Genomic DNA, 17,403 nt, shown 5'->3' with positions numbered 1-17,403 from the left:
TAAGTTCCATCCACCTTGTTTCCCTCAAAGACCCAATGTGATACACAAGAGATCCTCCGGGGTTAGCCAATCTACACTGAAGGGTTTTAACTAAATACAGTATTCCCTTTAGCAGAAATGTAAATTTAAGTTTACATGTCCTCATTTGTGTGTTCCTGTATTTTATGTGACAGGAAGCAAACTATTTTGTTGTTAGAAGTTGTAACATTTTTCCTAGATTTCCCTTTATCTTTATAAAGTAGAGGGAGAAATGTTACTTATCAACATTTGTGGTTCATTAACATAAAGTTAATCATAACTTCCTGATACTTTTTTTAATACAACATATTAAGGCAGTTAAACGGTGCTGAAATAGTTGCTGGAGAACTTGTTGAAGACATGGAGATTATATAGGCTTCAGATAATGTCACTTCCTCTTATTTTCTGGCTAGAAAAGGTCTTGTAAAGTACATGTATTTTCAGAAGATAGCAACCATAATTGTATTTGTGCACTTCTAGGGGATTATTTTAATGTCATTTCTAAATTATTCCAAGTAGGCCAAAATGAACTTCTTTCAGCTGTTTGAATTGTCCTTTAATACAATTAAGTGGACAATTGATCAAATCCCCGTCTGGTTTTAGTTATTTTGAGTGTAAATGAGTGTAAGATTAAAAGAAGAATAAAAGGTTCTTTCTGATCCCAATATTCTGTTTTCAGCAGTCGTTGATAGTAGATATTCAAGGAAGAAAAAACCCCGGGCAAGTACGTAGCAATGATTATGTAAAATATTCTCCCAGCCTTCAGTGGTTTGCTGTTCACGCGTGTAAGTCCATCTTAGAATGACTTTAAAAAAGCTGTAGGATCTGCGTTCAGACTCCCAGTTCAGCGCATTTGGCCCGTGTCAGTACTAAAAACAGATGTCCTTTTAAAGGTCTGGTAACAAAACTCATTCAGACGTCTTTGTTATTGTCGTTAAAGCGTTTAAGAAAGAGGTAGGATGTAAATCTTCTCTGCTTAAGTGTGGTGTTCTAGATCTGAAGTTTGGGATGCGTTGTTCATATGGCTCAAAAATTACCATTTTGTTACATGCTGACATGAATGCAGAGCTATCTATCAAAATCTATTTTTCTTGCTTCATTGGTGAATCATTTTAAATACATGGTTTTTATTTCTTTACTGTTTGAGTGTTAATGAGGATGTCTTGGACATAACCTTTGAAAAATATGTTTATCTTTGTAGCTTTTTTTTTAAACAAGGACCTGTAACTTGAACAGAACTGCATTGGGGGTTTTACAAACTGTTTCTTGGGCGTTCACCTAGTGCCCCCAAAACTGTTTAGGAATGAGTGAAGAACCACAGTGTCACAAAAGTTAAAATTGGTAGAATTGGGTGGTATGGAAAAAAATGCAGGATCCTTTTCAGACGAAGGAGGAAAACATTACTGAGTTCTTTTTTTAACCTGAGTTAACCTCTTACATTAGTCTTTGTTCAAACATGGAATTTTCTGAACATGAGCTGTGTGTTTTCCATGTCACAACGGTGTAAAGTAGTTTCTTGTAGAGGGTTACCATACGAGGTTTTTCTACTTGTACGGTAATGCTGGTAAATGCGTGTTAATGATTGACCTGCCAGAGCTGCCTGACAGATCTCCTTGGCCCTCTGTGAGCCCTCCTTGGCTACTCTGATGTAAAAGGATTTCTTGAAACATGGATGCTATAAGGAGAAGATCTAATGCTCTATAACCCACCCTTTGGGTCTGATCCATTTGGATGATGGTGGTCAGTTATTATTCCTGAAGCCTGCCAGAGGAATACAGGGGATCTGGACCCAGAAAAAATGAACCTTGGTTGGAATTTCGAGGGCAAGTAACAGATGTGGCTTTAGGTCAAACTGTTTTCAGTTTCAAAGTTCAGTGATTACTTTGGTAAGACATCTCAAGCTAGCCTTATTCTGCGATTCTTTAAGATTTGGGAAATGTCAGAAGTTTCATAAACAATCAGAATAGCTTCTACTTAGAGCTGAGAAATTATATTGTCTGAATATCTGACTTCTGTCATATAAACCAACTTTTGAGGGAACTTGATATATCTTAAGTCTATGAATGTTTATGGAGTTGTATGGCCCTGACTTTCAGTCCCAAGGTCAAGGAATGAGCTGCAAACAGACCTCATTAGATTGCTCTTGGCATTGACGTGAAACTTTTTATCAGTTTTTTGTGATAGTGCTTGTACTGAGGAGGTAAGGTCTAGGAGAAACAATATGTTTCTGGTAAACTTGATGACAAAAGTGAGTTCTTGGTTGAATTCTGTGCTTGTCAAAAGAAGGTGTATCACTTAAATTGAGGAGAGTTAGCAAATCAGCTGTATTTTAGGTAAGTGGTGATTTAAGAACATAGAGAACAGAGGTTGACAACTCATCGGGTATCTTTCAAGTGCTGATGTTCAAGGTAGCCTGAGCATAAATCCTTCAACAAACTGTAGACAGCAAATTGATCTGTCATTGGTGTTGCTGCAACCAAATATGAAAGTGAAATGAATGTGGAACTGAGTGCAGGGTGGGTAATCATGGTTGCTTCCTTCCAGCCTAGCATCCACAAACAGGACTTCTGAGTACGATTTTGCTATCTTTCATTTGTTTAAGATTCACTCGGGTGTTTAATGTTTTACTAAGATCTGACTGAACTAAAAGCTGGCACGCTGAATCTCTTAGCTGATACTGTTTTCATTCATTTTAGTTCAATTAACTAAATACAGAATGTGGTTATTAACAATTAGAAAAATTATTCTTTACTCAGTAAATGTAAGCAGGTGTTCTTTTAGGTAGTGAAATTTCATGTCTTTGAAGTGTAGCTTATTCTTAAAATGTTAACTTATAACTGGTAACTTTGTAGCACTGCAAGTCTCTGGTATGGGTAAATGCTGGGTAACTTCATTTGGGCATATTTGTATTAAGCAAGACTGTTGATTGATTGCAGTCCCTAAAGACAGATTCTTTAATATTGAGTTCTAGCAATCATCTTTCCAAAATGTGTAACTACAAAAAGTCTTCAATGACAGCATTGAGTGATTGGTGCTTCAGGAGAGCAATAACATCTAAATTCCTATAGTTCAGTTTTGAGGCATACGGTTCCCCTGAGCATGAAAACCAGTTTGTTTCTCACAAACATATTGTCATAGGGCTTTATGTACTCCCCGAATTTGCAGGAAAGGAACTGTCACAAAATATAAGTAATAACTTTCTTTGAAGATTTGGAGCAGTCTTAGTAGATTTTGATGCATAGATCATCACTGAGTATAACCTTCTTTATTAGGTAATAGCAGTATTGACATTGGATCAAATTGCAGAATTGTCATGCAAATAATACACATCTCGCTTAATATAATAAAACCAGAAACAAAGGGCTTTTTGGGTAATAGGATCAGGGTTTAGGAGCAGAAAGAAGGTGTTAGAATGTCAAAGGCAGAAGGGCTTGTAATAAAATAGGAGTTCTAAACATGAAAATCCCTTAATGTTTCTTGTAGCTTTTTTTTCTCACAGATAACCCATCGAGTTCTAAACATGAAAATCCCTTAATGTTTCTTATCTCGTAGCTTTTTTTTCTCACAGATAACCCATTGACTTTATGGTAGAATAGTTTTTTTGCTCTAATTTTGTTTCGATGCAGTTCAAACAGTGTGTTCTACAGAGGGAACTAGAGAACATGGAAGCTGGAAGTCTTTGCCTTTATGATACATGTTAATTCTCTCTTCCTTTGAGCAAATTTGAATCTCACTTACTACCAAGATCCACATATTCTGCTGGGCTGGCTCAAGGGTTAGGGAAGTGTGACTCAGGGAACGAACGTATTGGGTTGTGTGCCCTGGAGACCTGTGAGAGCCTGTCAGCTTGAGCTTCAGCCTCCTTGGCTGCTCTTCCAAGGGTTTATCAATTATGTAATGCATGTATAGTTTAGTGTAGCGTAATTATGTCTAAATTGGTGTGGAATGGCAACCTTGAAAACACCCAGGGGTAAAACTAGTAAGCAGATGTTGATAGCTTTTTGTTCTTGCTTTCATTAGATGGTAGCTTATTACAGCACAAGTCAGTCATCAGCACCTTTCTTGGTATTTCTTTGAGAGGGTTTGACTTACTGTCTCAGTAAACCAAATATTATTTTCAGTTCATGTGGGACTCGCTGTGGAAGTATCTTTATGCTGTGAGAGAAAACTTCTATGCCAGATTGTATTTTAATAATTTTTACGACGGGTAGTGAAAACTGTGGCATCACTTACAGACTGGTTCTGTCCTGAAGTTGTTTACGGAGGAGTATGTGCCTTAGTGTTCACAACTTTGTGGTAGTCAGGTGACTTTCTTTGACCTCTCTGCTTATTTGGTTTTACATTACAGTCCTCAGAAGAGGAAAACTTACATTTTTGACTTTGCAGACTATTGTCAAAAACATGTATGCAGTAGCCACGTGGAAGAAGTCATAGTTGTTTCAGAACAGTATCCTGAGTTTCATTTCATAGATTTGTTTTGTTGTCTTTTACAGTGTAAAGGAAATGAAGATGGGGAGACAGTTATTGTTGAAAAAGACCATTTTATGGATGACTTTTTCCAACAGGTGAAGTTATAATTTTCACCATGCATTAAAGACTTAGTTTTCTTTCCATGCCTTTTAATTTCTATAATTAGGTTTAACAATTATTCTACATGCACCCTCCATAATGTGCTTTATAATGGTATACCACATCAAATGTTAACACTTTTGCTTGTTTATTTCAGGGTATTTTTTGTCTTTACTGCATAGAAGTTTTCCTAACTCCCTGTTGACAAGGAATTTGCTTATAGAATTTTAAAATATCTTGTATTAAGAATAGTAGCGCTTCAGGTTTTGGCCATACAGAATATATTTGCTATTAAGAATACCATTTTTTCTTAAACATAAAAAAAAAGTTTAAATGTCAACATTTCTGCTGGGATTTCTGTCAGTTACTTACAAATGTTGCAGTGAAATGCTTTATGATTTTTATTACCAAAGTTGTTGGGTTTTTTTAAAGCCTTTGCCCTGAGTTATTCTAATGTTTTCATTGCCATATTTCTCTTCCTCTAGGTTGAGGAACTTAGAAATAATATAGCAAAAATAGCAGAAAATGTGGAAGAAGTGAAGAAGCAGCACAGCATTATCCTGTCAGCACCAAATCCTGAAGGAAGTGAGTATCGCTTCTTTTTTAGATTTCAGATATGTGTGGCTAGATATTCTGAAATCGATTTTTTCATTTGTTTTAGATATCTATAGGAATAGAACTTCAGGTGTTCAGAATGCAAAATTTAACACTTTATTTAAATATTTCTGTATTTAATATTGAATTTATATTTTCATTTGTTATTTTTACCTTTTTAATGTCTCATTCAAATAAATGTATTTTCAGAATATTTGTTGCATCATCCAGACCTTTGCTAGACCAAAACTCAGTTTAATATGGTATCTTGAAATTGATTGTGTCTTCAGAAACTTAGAGGCTACCTGCATTTCTTTTAATCTGTGATGATGTTGACGTTGTCAACCGAAGTTCACATGATAGAGCCATCATCTTCTCTTGATTCTTTAGTAAGGGCAAGATCCTATCTTACACTACAGCCAGCTGCTTCAGTGGTTCTAAGCGTTTCATGCTGGAGCCCTGTTTTTAAAGGCTGTAACTCCAAAGCTGCAAGTGAAGATGTGCTTTCTGAATAGAGAACTCAGGAGTTCAGGGAACTTACCCAGAAATATGGAACCTTCTCTGTTCTCAACACTTCTTAATTCAAGGCGTGCCTGGGTTTGTGGGCAGTGTTTAAAGAAAAGGGAAGAAAAGATGCTGAGATATATTTGTGAAATGTTGCAACGATAGCTTGACATTTATCTTCTTGTTGATGAAAACTGAACTTTGGGTGTTAGTTTTTCTTTTCCCCCTGTTTTCTTTGTCTATGGATGGGCATATGTTTGCAAAATCATTTGTAAGAACACAGACTGCTTTTTGTCTTAACAATCAATGAATCTCGGGTTTAATAAGGGTTCATTTGAATGTTTAAAGTCTGTGGACTCAGCTTATTTATCAACTTGTGTTTGTGCTAAAAATTGTGCTCACTAATGCATCTGAACTGTGTAGGAACATAATATTGCTTGTAAGTAACGTATGCTTTTGTGAATCTAGTGTCTTAGTAAACCCAGTAACAGAGAACTAGCTAAGTTCTTCAAGAATACTCTGTATAATATTCTTCAAAAAGTATAGGTAGTGTGTGGTACAGTTACGTTAATAAGGGCAAAAACAAGGAGTCCATGGTAAACAGAACTAAAAAAAAACAATGAGATAAATCTGTATTTTCACTTGATAAACTTCAGCGAACTTTCATTTTGATCAGAAAATTAATAATATCCTGAAGGTGTTGCATTAAGAAAAAAACATGCAATATTGTATCACCTGGTTTAGTTGGTAATAACATTTCCCAGGTGTAAGGGCCTGTCATGAGAAGCAGGAGTCTGATAGTACGCTGTTATAGAAGTTGTATTTAAAGTACTTAGAAGTAGTTTATTACACTCCTCTACATGGTTTTACTGAGTACCATTACAAGACTGCAAGGTAGGTGATTAGATGGTTGCTGGTTTACTATCATCAATCATTAGCAGTTTAAAAAAAATCCTTCTTTTTTTTTCTCTTTTTAAAGGAACAAAGGAAGAACTTGAAGAATTAAATGAGGAAATAAAGAAGATTGCTAATAAAATCCGAGCCAGGTTAAAGGGTAAGTTGTGAGCAGAAATAAAACTACTGTCCCTTGTAATGATTCAGAATGGTAGCAAACTTAACGCATTGCAGGTGAACTTCTCAGCTTTAAAAGCCACATTATGTATGCATAAATTGTATTGTACAGCTCTTAAAAAGAAAAGAGAACCACCTCCCTACTGACTGTTGTACAGTCCATGCTAGTAACAGTATCGTCTTCTACTTTATTCCTCCTTGGCAAGCTTCACTGCTGATAAATCATAGAATCATTTGGTTGGAAAAGACCTTTAAGATCATTGAGTCCAACTGTACCTGTCCACTACTAAACCATGTCTCCAAGCACCTTGTCTACCCAACTTTTAAATACCTCCAGGGGTGGGGACTCAACCACTTCCATGGATAGCCCATGCCAGTGTCTGTTAACCCTTTCGGTGAAGAAATTTTTCCTGATATCCAATCTAAACCTCCCCAGTGCAACTTGAGGCCGCTTCATCTCATCCTATTGCTTGTTACTTGGGAGAAGAGACTGACTCCCTCTGGATCCCCCCTCCTGTCAGGCAGTTGTAGAGGGAGATAAGGTCTCCCCTCAGCCTCCTCTTCTCCAGACTGAACACCTGCAGTTCCCTCAGCTGTTCCCCATTAGCCTTGTGCTCCAGACCCCTCACCAGCTTCGTTGCCCTTCTCTGGACATGCTCCAGCCCCTCAGTGCCCTTATTGTAAGGGGCCCAAAACTGAATGCAGCGTTCAAGGTGTGACCTCACCGATGCCAAGTACAGGGGAAGGATGACTTCCCTTGTCCTGCTGGCCACACTATTTCTGATACAAGCCAGGATGCTGGGTGCAGTCTTGGCCACCTGGGCACACTGCTGGCTCATATTCAGCCAGCACCCCCAGATCCCTCTCTGCTAGGCAGCTTTCCAGCCGCTCATCCCCAAGCCTGTAGCATTGCATGGGGGGGTTGTGACCCAGCACTTGGCCTTGTAGAACCTCATACAGTTGGCTGTGGCCCATCGATCCAGCCTGTCCAGGTCTCTCTGTAGAGCCTTCCTACTCTCCAGCAGATCACCACTTCCACCCAGCTTAGTGATATATGCAAACTTGCTGAGGGTCCACTCAATCCCCTCGTCTGGGTCATTGATAAAGATGTTAAGCAGTACTGGCCCCAACAATGAGCCCTGGGGAACATCACTTGTCACTAGCCTCCAACTGGATTTAACTTCATTCACCACCACCCTTTGGGCCTGGCCACCCAGCCAGTTTATTACCCAGTAAGAGTATGCCTGTCCAGGCCATACGAGGTATCAGCACAGCCTAGTTTGTGGAACAGGACAAAGAACTTGTTTGCTTTTAGAAATAACCTAGAAAATTACAATGCAAAGCAAGTCCTCTGTGTAGAAATGTATTCTGCAACTGAAATGCTGTTTTTCAGTCATGATGTTTTGGAAGATTAACTGTTTATGTGGCATAAATGTCTACAGAGGGAATTGCTGTAGAGAACCAACTGTGTTTTAAAATTCAGACTAGCTAATGTTGCTGTGGCTTTCCCCCATGACTATGTCTCTATTGCTTAGCATATGTTTTGAAATATATTGAGTGTTTTAATGTTACTATGTTACAATTACTGTATGCTTTTGTCCTTCCATAAACACTAGGGTATGGTGTTTATTGTTTAAATTGTAAGAGCAGCCCATTTTGTTACACCTTTTGAAATCTTTCCAGAGTAATAGACAGTAGTGTGACTCTGTTAAGAGTACCAAAGTAGTTACTGTGTTTTCAGCTCTGTACCAATTATCAAAATTATTTAAAATTTTAATTTTTGTATATATGTGTATCACTGCCACTCCCCTCCTCTCCCTGAAATGTTAAACATGTCTGTAGGGAGCTTGTACATGAGAAAAGTAATAATAATATTTACAAAGTAACTGAGCTACACTAATAAATAATTATACTGAACATTGACTTGTAATATTCTTGTATTGTTCTTAGCTATTGAACAAAGCTTTGATCAGGGCGAAAATGCTAATCGAACATCAGTGGACCTCAGGATAAGAAAAACACAGGTATGGGCACTTAATAAGTTTAAAAAAAATAAAAGGATTCTAGTAAATCAGAGAATGAGTTTCACTTTTCTGAAATAGTTTCAGAATTTCATGTTGTGTTTTGTTGGAATATAAATAGCACTTTCAGTTGTTGTGCAGTAGTATTTGCTGTATCAAAAAAAAATAAATGTTTTTGTTCCACATTTTTAAATCCTCAAAAAACAGCATTCTGTGTTAGCTCACAAGTTTGTGGAGGTCATGACGGAATACAACGAGACCCAAACTCTTTTTCGAGAACGCAGCAAAGGTCGGATACAGAGACAATTAGAGATAAGTAAGTGACCTGACTACATGTTTTTAGAAAGATGAATTGTGTTGTTAGTACCTCCCTTGTTTCTTATTACTTAAAGGTGGTGCAAAGCATCATAAAACTTGGACATCTTCTTGAAGCATGTGAGGGAAAAGAAATAATTTTATCATATGGCATAAACTATGTAAGGAAAATAGAGAAAATTCACAGAATAATTTCTTTTATGTTGAAAATTATTAAAGAAAATATCTTTTTCCTTTGTTTCATTTATTTCCAGTGTTGCAACTTCAAATGAAACATTAAGAAAAGCTTCATTCTGAAGATAACAAGTGTCATTAAAAGCCATTTCAAAATTAACATGCTAGACATATATCAATAAAAATATTTATTAAATTCAGCTAACATAAAATCAGTGCTGCCATTATATATACTTTAATAATTTGTTGACTGACTCACATTTTACTTATTTCATCATTGATTATTACAAGGAGTATTCAGAAAGGTATCTGACTCTACTCCAAACTACAGCATCTACCTTGGAAGGGTCTAAAAAAAATCTATAACATCTTGTACCTGAAATTAGCCTGTTAGAATATCTTCTGTAAAAGCAAATACATATATTGTTGAAATTGGAAATGCAAACAGAAACGTTGGAAAACTATAAGAAGACTTTGGTTTTCATGTGCTTCTCAAACTTGTCATTAGCTTCTCATGCTAATGGTTCAATTCAGCATGTCGGTAAAGTTTACTGAGCAAGTTAAGTTCTTCCTTACCTATGTGTTTGAGGGCAGGGACCCTAATACCTCAGGACATGGTTCTTTTAACTTAAATGTTGTTATGACCCAATTAGAGCCTTCAGCTTTTCCTCAGCACTGAACATTTTAAAGCAGGCTTTGCAGCATTCTCGGGTATTAACACCAGAAAGTAATACTCAAACTGTAACTTTCATCAAATAGGACAAAGTTCTATATAAGTTATCACATCTATTCAACTTATTTTGCATGGGTATAACAGAGATTTGAGATGTAATTTTTAAAACTGTACAACAGAAATAACTTGAATATGTTGTGTAACTCATAATACTTGCATTCATCATACCAGTGTGATCAATAGGATTGTTTGCTTAAACATGCAGTAATAAACTACATCCATTGCTAGGTGTATTATGAAAAGCAGAAGTGAAGGTATGCCACGGGTAATAATCTTCTCTGTGTGGAATATGAATGTAATCTTGTGTTGGTAAAATTAATTTTACCAAAAGATTTCATTTGCCACACTGGTGGGGAGCAAGGAAGTTAAGTGCCAATGTGACATGACTGAATAGATAAAGATTGACTGTTACATAAATACTCTGTGTCTCAAGGTCTTCCTTCTGCAGAACGCTCCATTTAACAAGGTTCATATGTACGTTGTAAATGTTTCTGATCACTCTTCAATTTGAGCAAAAAAGACTTAAAAAAACCCCCACCAAAACAACCAGTACCACCAACCAGGAATTTTTCATTGCAGCTTTAAATCTACATTTGTTTTCGGACTATTACTTGATATTTTCTGTTTTTTTCATATGCAAAATGGCACTTGGCAGTAGCTAAACACTGCATTGTTTTATCCTGAAAAATGCTCAATACAAGAATTTTCTTTGATTGGTCATCTTTCTGGTATGATAAAATTTTATGTTCAGTAATGAATAACTGACGTTATATGAAGTTCTGTTTTTATCCTAGCTGGAAAGACCACCACTGATGAGGAACTGGAAGAAATGTTAGAGAGTGGTAATCCTTCAATTTTCACTTCTGATGTATGTATATCTGTTCCAGTTGTGTGTGTCTTCTATTCTGCTGCTTCTGCTATTTAGAATTGTGTCAGCACATACTTATTTATGCCCATATCTTTTTTTTTTTTTGTCTTCCAAAAGATTATCTCAGACTCTCAAATAACTAGGCAAGCTCTGAATGAAATTGAGTCACGTCACAAGGATATTATGAAACTGGAATCTAGCATACGGGAACTGCATGAAATGTTTATGGACATGGCAATGTTTGTTGAGACTCAGGTAAATGAACCAATTCAAACACGTTTATGGAAGTAGGATTTTTCGCCCAGTCTTCCTCTTAGCAGTTGTTCCTGCATATTTCATGTATTCAGATAATACAGACCTACAGTGGTTTTTGACTGTGATTAGCATATATAAAAATTAATTACTAGAGGGTTTTTGTTTTGTTTTAGACAAATGTACAGTCTGGATGTACTTGTACTATATGCTATGAATAACTAAGTATAGACTTTCTTTTCAGTCGGTAGACTTAGTATATTCTTCAACGTGCTTATATTGCAATATGCTTGTTCATGTTTGAGTAAGAACAACTCTGTCCTGGCATGTTGGCTAAGATCTTGGGAATTCAGGATTCTCACAGACATGGTAAAGGCCTACTGTGGTAGAATAAAATGTGTGTTAGCAAAGATGTGTGCAACTTGCACATGATACGAAGGTATGATTATTGTTACAACTAACACTAGTATATGTTATTTATAACACTAGTAAATATTATTTATAATGTAAAGGGATTGACAAGTCATTCAAGTAGTCTCTTGGATTTATAAGCTTTGTCTTGACATGTACGTAAATTAGTTCTATTTGTAGTCTTTACATACCAATTATCTAACAAAAATATTTTTAACATCTTTTCTTAAAATTCTTTGACTTATGCAGGAAAGTGAAAAGAATAATGTTCAAGGGAGAAACTTTTGTGAAAAGGACTATTATTTTTTTTTAATTGGGTTTTGTTCTAGAAGTCCTGTGTTGCTTTGATATTAAATATATAGCCAAGGCAAATTGGTAGCAGTTTCCTTTTGAATTAGAAATGAATAAAAGTTACTTGTGCATCATTCTTTAATGCTTTGCTGTTTACTGCTGCTGATTATTTCTTCTGATGGACAGAAACACAGGTAACAGATTTGCTGTAATTTTTCCCCAATCCTCCATTTCATTACCAAATTTCATTCATCATAATTAACTTGAATTTGTTATGTATCGACATTCTACACCCTCAATTCTGAGGAATTTTTGAGGTTGCTATTATATGTGTCTGTTTTCTTAGATAACTGTTGAACCTTGTGTCAAAATAGTCAATATCCTTTCCGCCCATGGATTTCTGATCTCTTTTAGTATGTCAGTTTTAGTTTTGACTGTTAAAACATACCTCACATTCAAAGGTATGTTTTCCGGTGTTCAGTATTTGTTACTGCAAAAGGGCGAAACATGCCTGCCCTGCCCATAAATGTTCCCTATTTGGCTAGAACTTTGAGCCCTTGCTTCTCATTACCTTTTTCTTTTACATATCAAAGCTGAAAAAAGTCAGCCACTAATATGTATGTTATTCACTTGTTTAAAATAATTGCTGATGTACTACAACCTTTCTACTCTTCGATTCATTAAACAAGGATCCATGAATTCCAGTAATAATTTTTTTTTCTTCAAAATTTCATTTTAAGGGTGAAATGATCAACAACATAGAGAAGAACGTGATGAATGCATCAGATTATGTGGAACATGCAAAAGAGGAGACAAAAAAGGCAGTTAAATATCAGAGTAAAGCACGAAGGGTATGCTGTCTTTCTGTAATTATGCTAGTCAGTATATTAGCATAGTATGAAGTGACCTTCAATTGTAATTGATTTTTTTTGTTGTTCTTGTATTCAGTCCTTCAGGTAGAATTAATAAATGCATTCTTTTTTTAGTTGTAATACTTAAATGAGAAAAAATTGTTATAAATTAGTATATGACAAAGCAAGAGTTACCAAAAGATTTTACAGACAAACAAAAAACCACCCCCATAATCCAGAAGAAATCAGAACACTTCCAATGTGAATTAATTTGTTATAGTTAATATTAAAAATTGATATTACCAGTAGAGGACAGAAATTTTTTGTACTATAAAACCGGATAAGCAATTCATGCACAGCTAAGGCTATGTTTACAATTTTCCACTTAAAAAGCTGTCATTACAGAGTGTAAAAACCCCAAAAGAAGAATTAATATATTATGTTAGTAGATAGATTCACAGGTTCTCTGTATCGACTATAATGATAACTTAAATTATTCAGACTCTAAATAAGGTTAAAGGTTTTTGGATCTTCATCACTGGTAAACCTACCTGGATTTATAGCTATAAAATCACCATGTTAGCAGGAAAAATAAAGTTACTGGTTTTGCTGAAGCAGGCTTACTTTTTTAAGAATTACAACTGTAATTACTCTTTTTAGAGATAACTACTTTTCTGCTCTTGTAAGAGTACTAGATTAGGGGGATCTTCCCTCTGAAAGGGTGTGGCATTAAACCATGACACTCAGCTTTGTGGAGGAATTGAGTTCAAAGTAACATTCGGGCTTTTCCATTGGCATGGAAACTTGTTTTGCGTTTCAGTATCTTACTTCCCACCAGAGAGCCAAACGATGTCTTCTGAAATCAAAATACTAAGTAATTTATTTTCATAGTTTAACTGTATGATTGCAGAGTGAATAAAGTGTTCCACTGATATTATAATGTCCCCTTTTGAGATGCTGTGCAATTTTGTAAGGCTTTTTATGGTAAGTTTTGAGGGAATTTGAGGGAATAATATATCTTTATGTAGATGGACAGATATCTACATATAGATAACATGCCTGTTACATTTAAAACAGACTATTTAGGAAGTGTAAAAAGAGCCCACTTCATGCATTTATAAATGAAGGTTTTCTCATGTTTGATAATTATTTACATGTTAGTCACACTAGTTTACCTGTAAACACTGTTTAAAATGTTTATTCTTACACATGCAAGAGTATGCAGCTAAATATATCTCAATTTGAGAATACTGCAGGCTATAATAAAAATTAGTGTGGATCTAAAAACTGAGTTAAAAAAAAATGAAAATAAATGCAAGTCTTAATGTGCCTAATATTAAAATAATACCTTGTTTTTTGACAGAAAATGTGGATAATTATCATTGTGTCACTGGTGTTGATTGCCATAATTGGTCTAATTATTGGTTTGTCTGTTGGTATTCGGTGATGCTTGGATAACCTCAGCATGCATGGTTTCCTGCCAGTGTGGCAGTAAGTAACTAATCAACTAATTTTGCTCTTGTTTTGTTCTCTTAACTGGTATTGTTCTACTAATACTTAACATTGTACAGTTAATACTGGGGGGAGGCTTGAGATGCACTGGTGGATCTTCTCTATCTCTGCATACTATTGAAGTGCTATGCATGTGAATATTGAAAACTGACACCTAGTGGTAAGCTGCTAAATTTACAGAATGCAATCACTACATAACTCGTAAACACAGATTTCACATCAGCAAACAGTCTGCACTAAGACTGGGAATACTAGTTACACTTGGAACTTTATCAAATGGGGTTTTTCAATGATTTTAAGTAGAGCTTTCATAAAAGTAGATGTCTACAATTGTGAAGTCGGCTATTATGCCTTGCAGAACATCCTACAATTTCTTACTTCAAAGCTGTTTATTAATACTAGACTAAATGAAAGAGTGGGTAATAACAATGTATTTGTAAAAGGAAGTCTGCAAAGATTCCAGCTGCAATTTTAGGACATAAATTTGAGAATTCTTTTGATTTCCTAATTTTTGCTGTACTGATGTACCATTTCTTGTCAAGATAACACCTAGCCAGGCTAAGTAGAAAATAGCAGTTAACTCTTCTGAGTCTAGTAGAAACTCAACTTTTTGCATGTAGTATCTTCAAAAAGTGTATGAAGTGCTATGAGTGGAATGTCATTTCAGACAGCTAATCAGGAATTCAGTTTTCTGTACTAACACTTTCAATATCAAAGGGGTTTTGTTTTGATGTTACAGTTTCTTCTCAGCTTTGGTTTATGGGCAGATAACAGGATTTACTGTATTATTGCTTATACTCAGAAATACCTGACTTAATGTCAGACTTGGATGCATTTACATAGAACCCATCTCTGGCTTTTGGTTTTGTTGTTTGGTTTTGGTTTTTTTTCCCCTCGCAGCTCTTCTTAGCTATTACCTACACAATGTTTTTACTGATGTTTTATTGAATTCCACTAAGTGTGCAATTGTAAAGGCTTGAGCAGGCTACAAATATTTATCCAAGGAGGGTGACAATGTTACTGTACTTAGACTTGACCTTGATAAGTACATGTTCACTATTGCATCTGTTTCTATATGTAATGATATTTACAGAAGTTGGGTATGAGTAGTAACAATTATTCTATGAAGCAAAATACAGAAATGTTACACAGATAGCTTTATCTTGTAACTATGGTTACATGTATGTTAGAAAAGAAAGACTAACAATAGAAAATCATAACAGTAAGTATTCTTTATAAAGAAAATCCAAAGACTCAGATTAGGTATCAGTATTATTAATTTTCTGTGGCTATGCATGTATTTAAACAGTTATGTATCTGATAAGGTATTTCAATCTCAACTTTTCTCTCTTTTTTTTGCAGAAATTGATGTTCATAATTATATGTGTAACTGTATTGCTTCTGATACTTGGAATTATCCTAGCAACAACACTATCATAGCAAGCACATTCTAAGAGTTATGAACCTTCAGAAACTCCAAAATACATCTTCTGTAAAACCAAACCTTTTTTAATAAGTGATGCCTTACACTGTTCCGTGATGATGACCTATCACTAATGGCTAAAAATGAAAACAAAATCACTCTTAATGTTTACTCGTAAATGAAGATCAGAATGTATTAGGATATGTATGAATTTTCATCATAAACTATACATCAGTAAGACAGAAACTTGCTCTTAATTGTTTTGAACGAAAGTAACAGGATTTTTTTTGTATCTCAGTGTTATAAACAGTTTAAGTAGGGAGTTGAGAGGCTATTGAGTTCTGACTGTTTAGCTTTTTTTCCTATTGCTAATACAACTCTAATCATGAATTTTAAACCAGTGCTGCTTTTGTTAGCACTCTTGTAAACTTTTTTGAGGTGTAGCCTTGTCTTTAACTGTATTAATTATTTAGTCACCTTAACCCATCTAAGCTTTATACTTAAAAAATTTTTCTTCAATAAGTGCTAAAATATTTTATCCTGAAAAGACTACTTATTTAACTATCTGCCTATTGCATTACACTTGAGAAGAGGATAAAAAAAACCCTTTTTTACACTTTCCAGTTTTTTTTATCTTTTTCTTTCAATGTGACGAAGGTTAATTGCTTTAAATATTTCCTTGCGTTTATTATAAAAAGTTGGTTGCAACATTTCTGGTAAAAGAATGCGGTAATGAAGCATACCAAATTTGAACCTGAGCAGATAATTTTACAAATAATCCTTGTGCAAAGGAGGCTGATGGATCAGCTTAGCCTTACTGTTCATACAAATATGATAAAAATCACACTTCATAAAGCCAAGTCAAGATTTCTTATTCAGAAGCTTGCTAATGTTGATGTGTGAATATAGTATACAGGGATTAACTCCATCAGAAAAGTCTGAAACGTAATACAAGCTAAGACACTGATTTGTTATGAAATGTATGTGTTGTATAACATATATGAAGTGTTTTAGTATATACATGCCTGTTGTAATGCTAGCTTGCAAGACTTGAAAGCTTGAGAGACTTAAAATGTAACCAAATAACTGCATTTAATGTTACAGGTTATTTTTGTATTTTGTGTGTAAAATATTTGTAACTTGAATTTTTGACATCTTATTGTTTAAGTATATCCATGTAGATATGTAGATATATTTACAGTGTAAGACAATTAGAGGGAAGTATGTGTGCCTTTTTAAACACAGTCTAAAACTACACTTGTCAATGTTTCCAAATATTCAACTATAATGTTAACTGCTATAACACAGTCCTAAAAGGTTAGAATCCTTAAACTTGCATCTTGTTGAAAGTGTCTGAGATCAAAGTTACTCAGTAAACTATAATTCAGTCTGACTTAATGAAATTCAGCAAAGTTTACAATTTATATTGTATGTATGAATATTCCTGCTTTGCTGTCCAAATGTACTGTGAATGTGCTGGAGCTATGCAGATGTCAAATATGTTTAAAAAAGAAAAAAAATTATTGGTCTTTTCTCAAGCCAGCCATAAAGAAGTCGCTTGAAAAATTTCGGCTTCATTAATGAACAAATTTCTTTACCTCGTAAGTCCAGAACACTCACCGACGTTTGTGAGGAAGTTTACATGCAAAGTAAGGAAAGATTGGTTGCCTTAGTGTACTGTCCTGAGTAAAATATATTTTTATTCTATAGTGTTTTCTAGATTTTTATCAGTAAATATTATTTATACAGAGATACAAATTAGATGGGGGGAAAAATCAGTTCTGCTGTTTGACAGA

The 17,403-nt window shown here is 35.0% G+C and overlaps 1 protein-coding gene across 1 annotated transcript in view; it reads left to right on the top strand.

Moving 5' to 3' along the window:
• Window positions 1–16,211, top strand: part of STX2 (syntaxin 2) — a 16,571-nt gene extending 360 nt beyond the window's left edge. Inside the window, exons 2-10 of the mRNA XM_009639836.2 lie at window positions 4,512–4,583; window positions 5,073–5,172; window positions 6,665–6,739; window positions 8,707–8,780; window positions 8,985–9,093; window positions 10,794–10,867; window positions 10,985–11,122; window positions 12,562–12,672; window positions 15,547–16,211. Coding sequence (XP_009638131.2) covers window positions 4,512–4,583; window positions 5,073–5,172; window positions 6,665–6,739; window positions 8,707–8,780; window positions 8,985–9,093; window positions 10,794–10,867; window positions 10,985–11,122; window positions 12,562–12,672; window positions 15,547–15,624 — 831 coding nt within the window. The 3' untranslated portion in view covers window positions 15,625–16,211. The remainder of the gene's footprint in view (window positions 1–4,511; window positions 4,584–5,072; window positions 5,173–6,664; window positions 6,740–8,706; window positions 8,781–8,984; window positions 9,094–10,793; window positions 10,868–10,984; window positions 11,123–12,561; window positions 12,673–15,546) is intronic.
• Window positions 16,212–17,403: the final 1,192 nt, after the last annotated feature.

The sequence above is a fragment of the Egretta garzetta genome, unplaced genomic scaffold, assembly GCF_000687185.1.
Source record: "Egretta garzetta isolate BGI_Z169 unplaced genomic scaffold, ASM68718v1 scaffold25, whole genome shotgun sequence".
Classification (NCBI taxonomy): Eukaryota; Metazoa; Chordata; class Aves; order Pelecaniformes; family Ardeidae; genus Egretta; species Egretta garzetta.
This window is presented reverse-complemented; position numbering and strand designations above follow the sequence as displayed.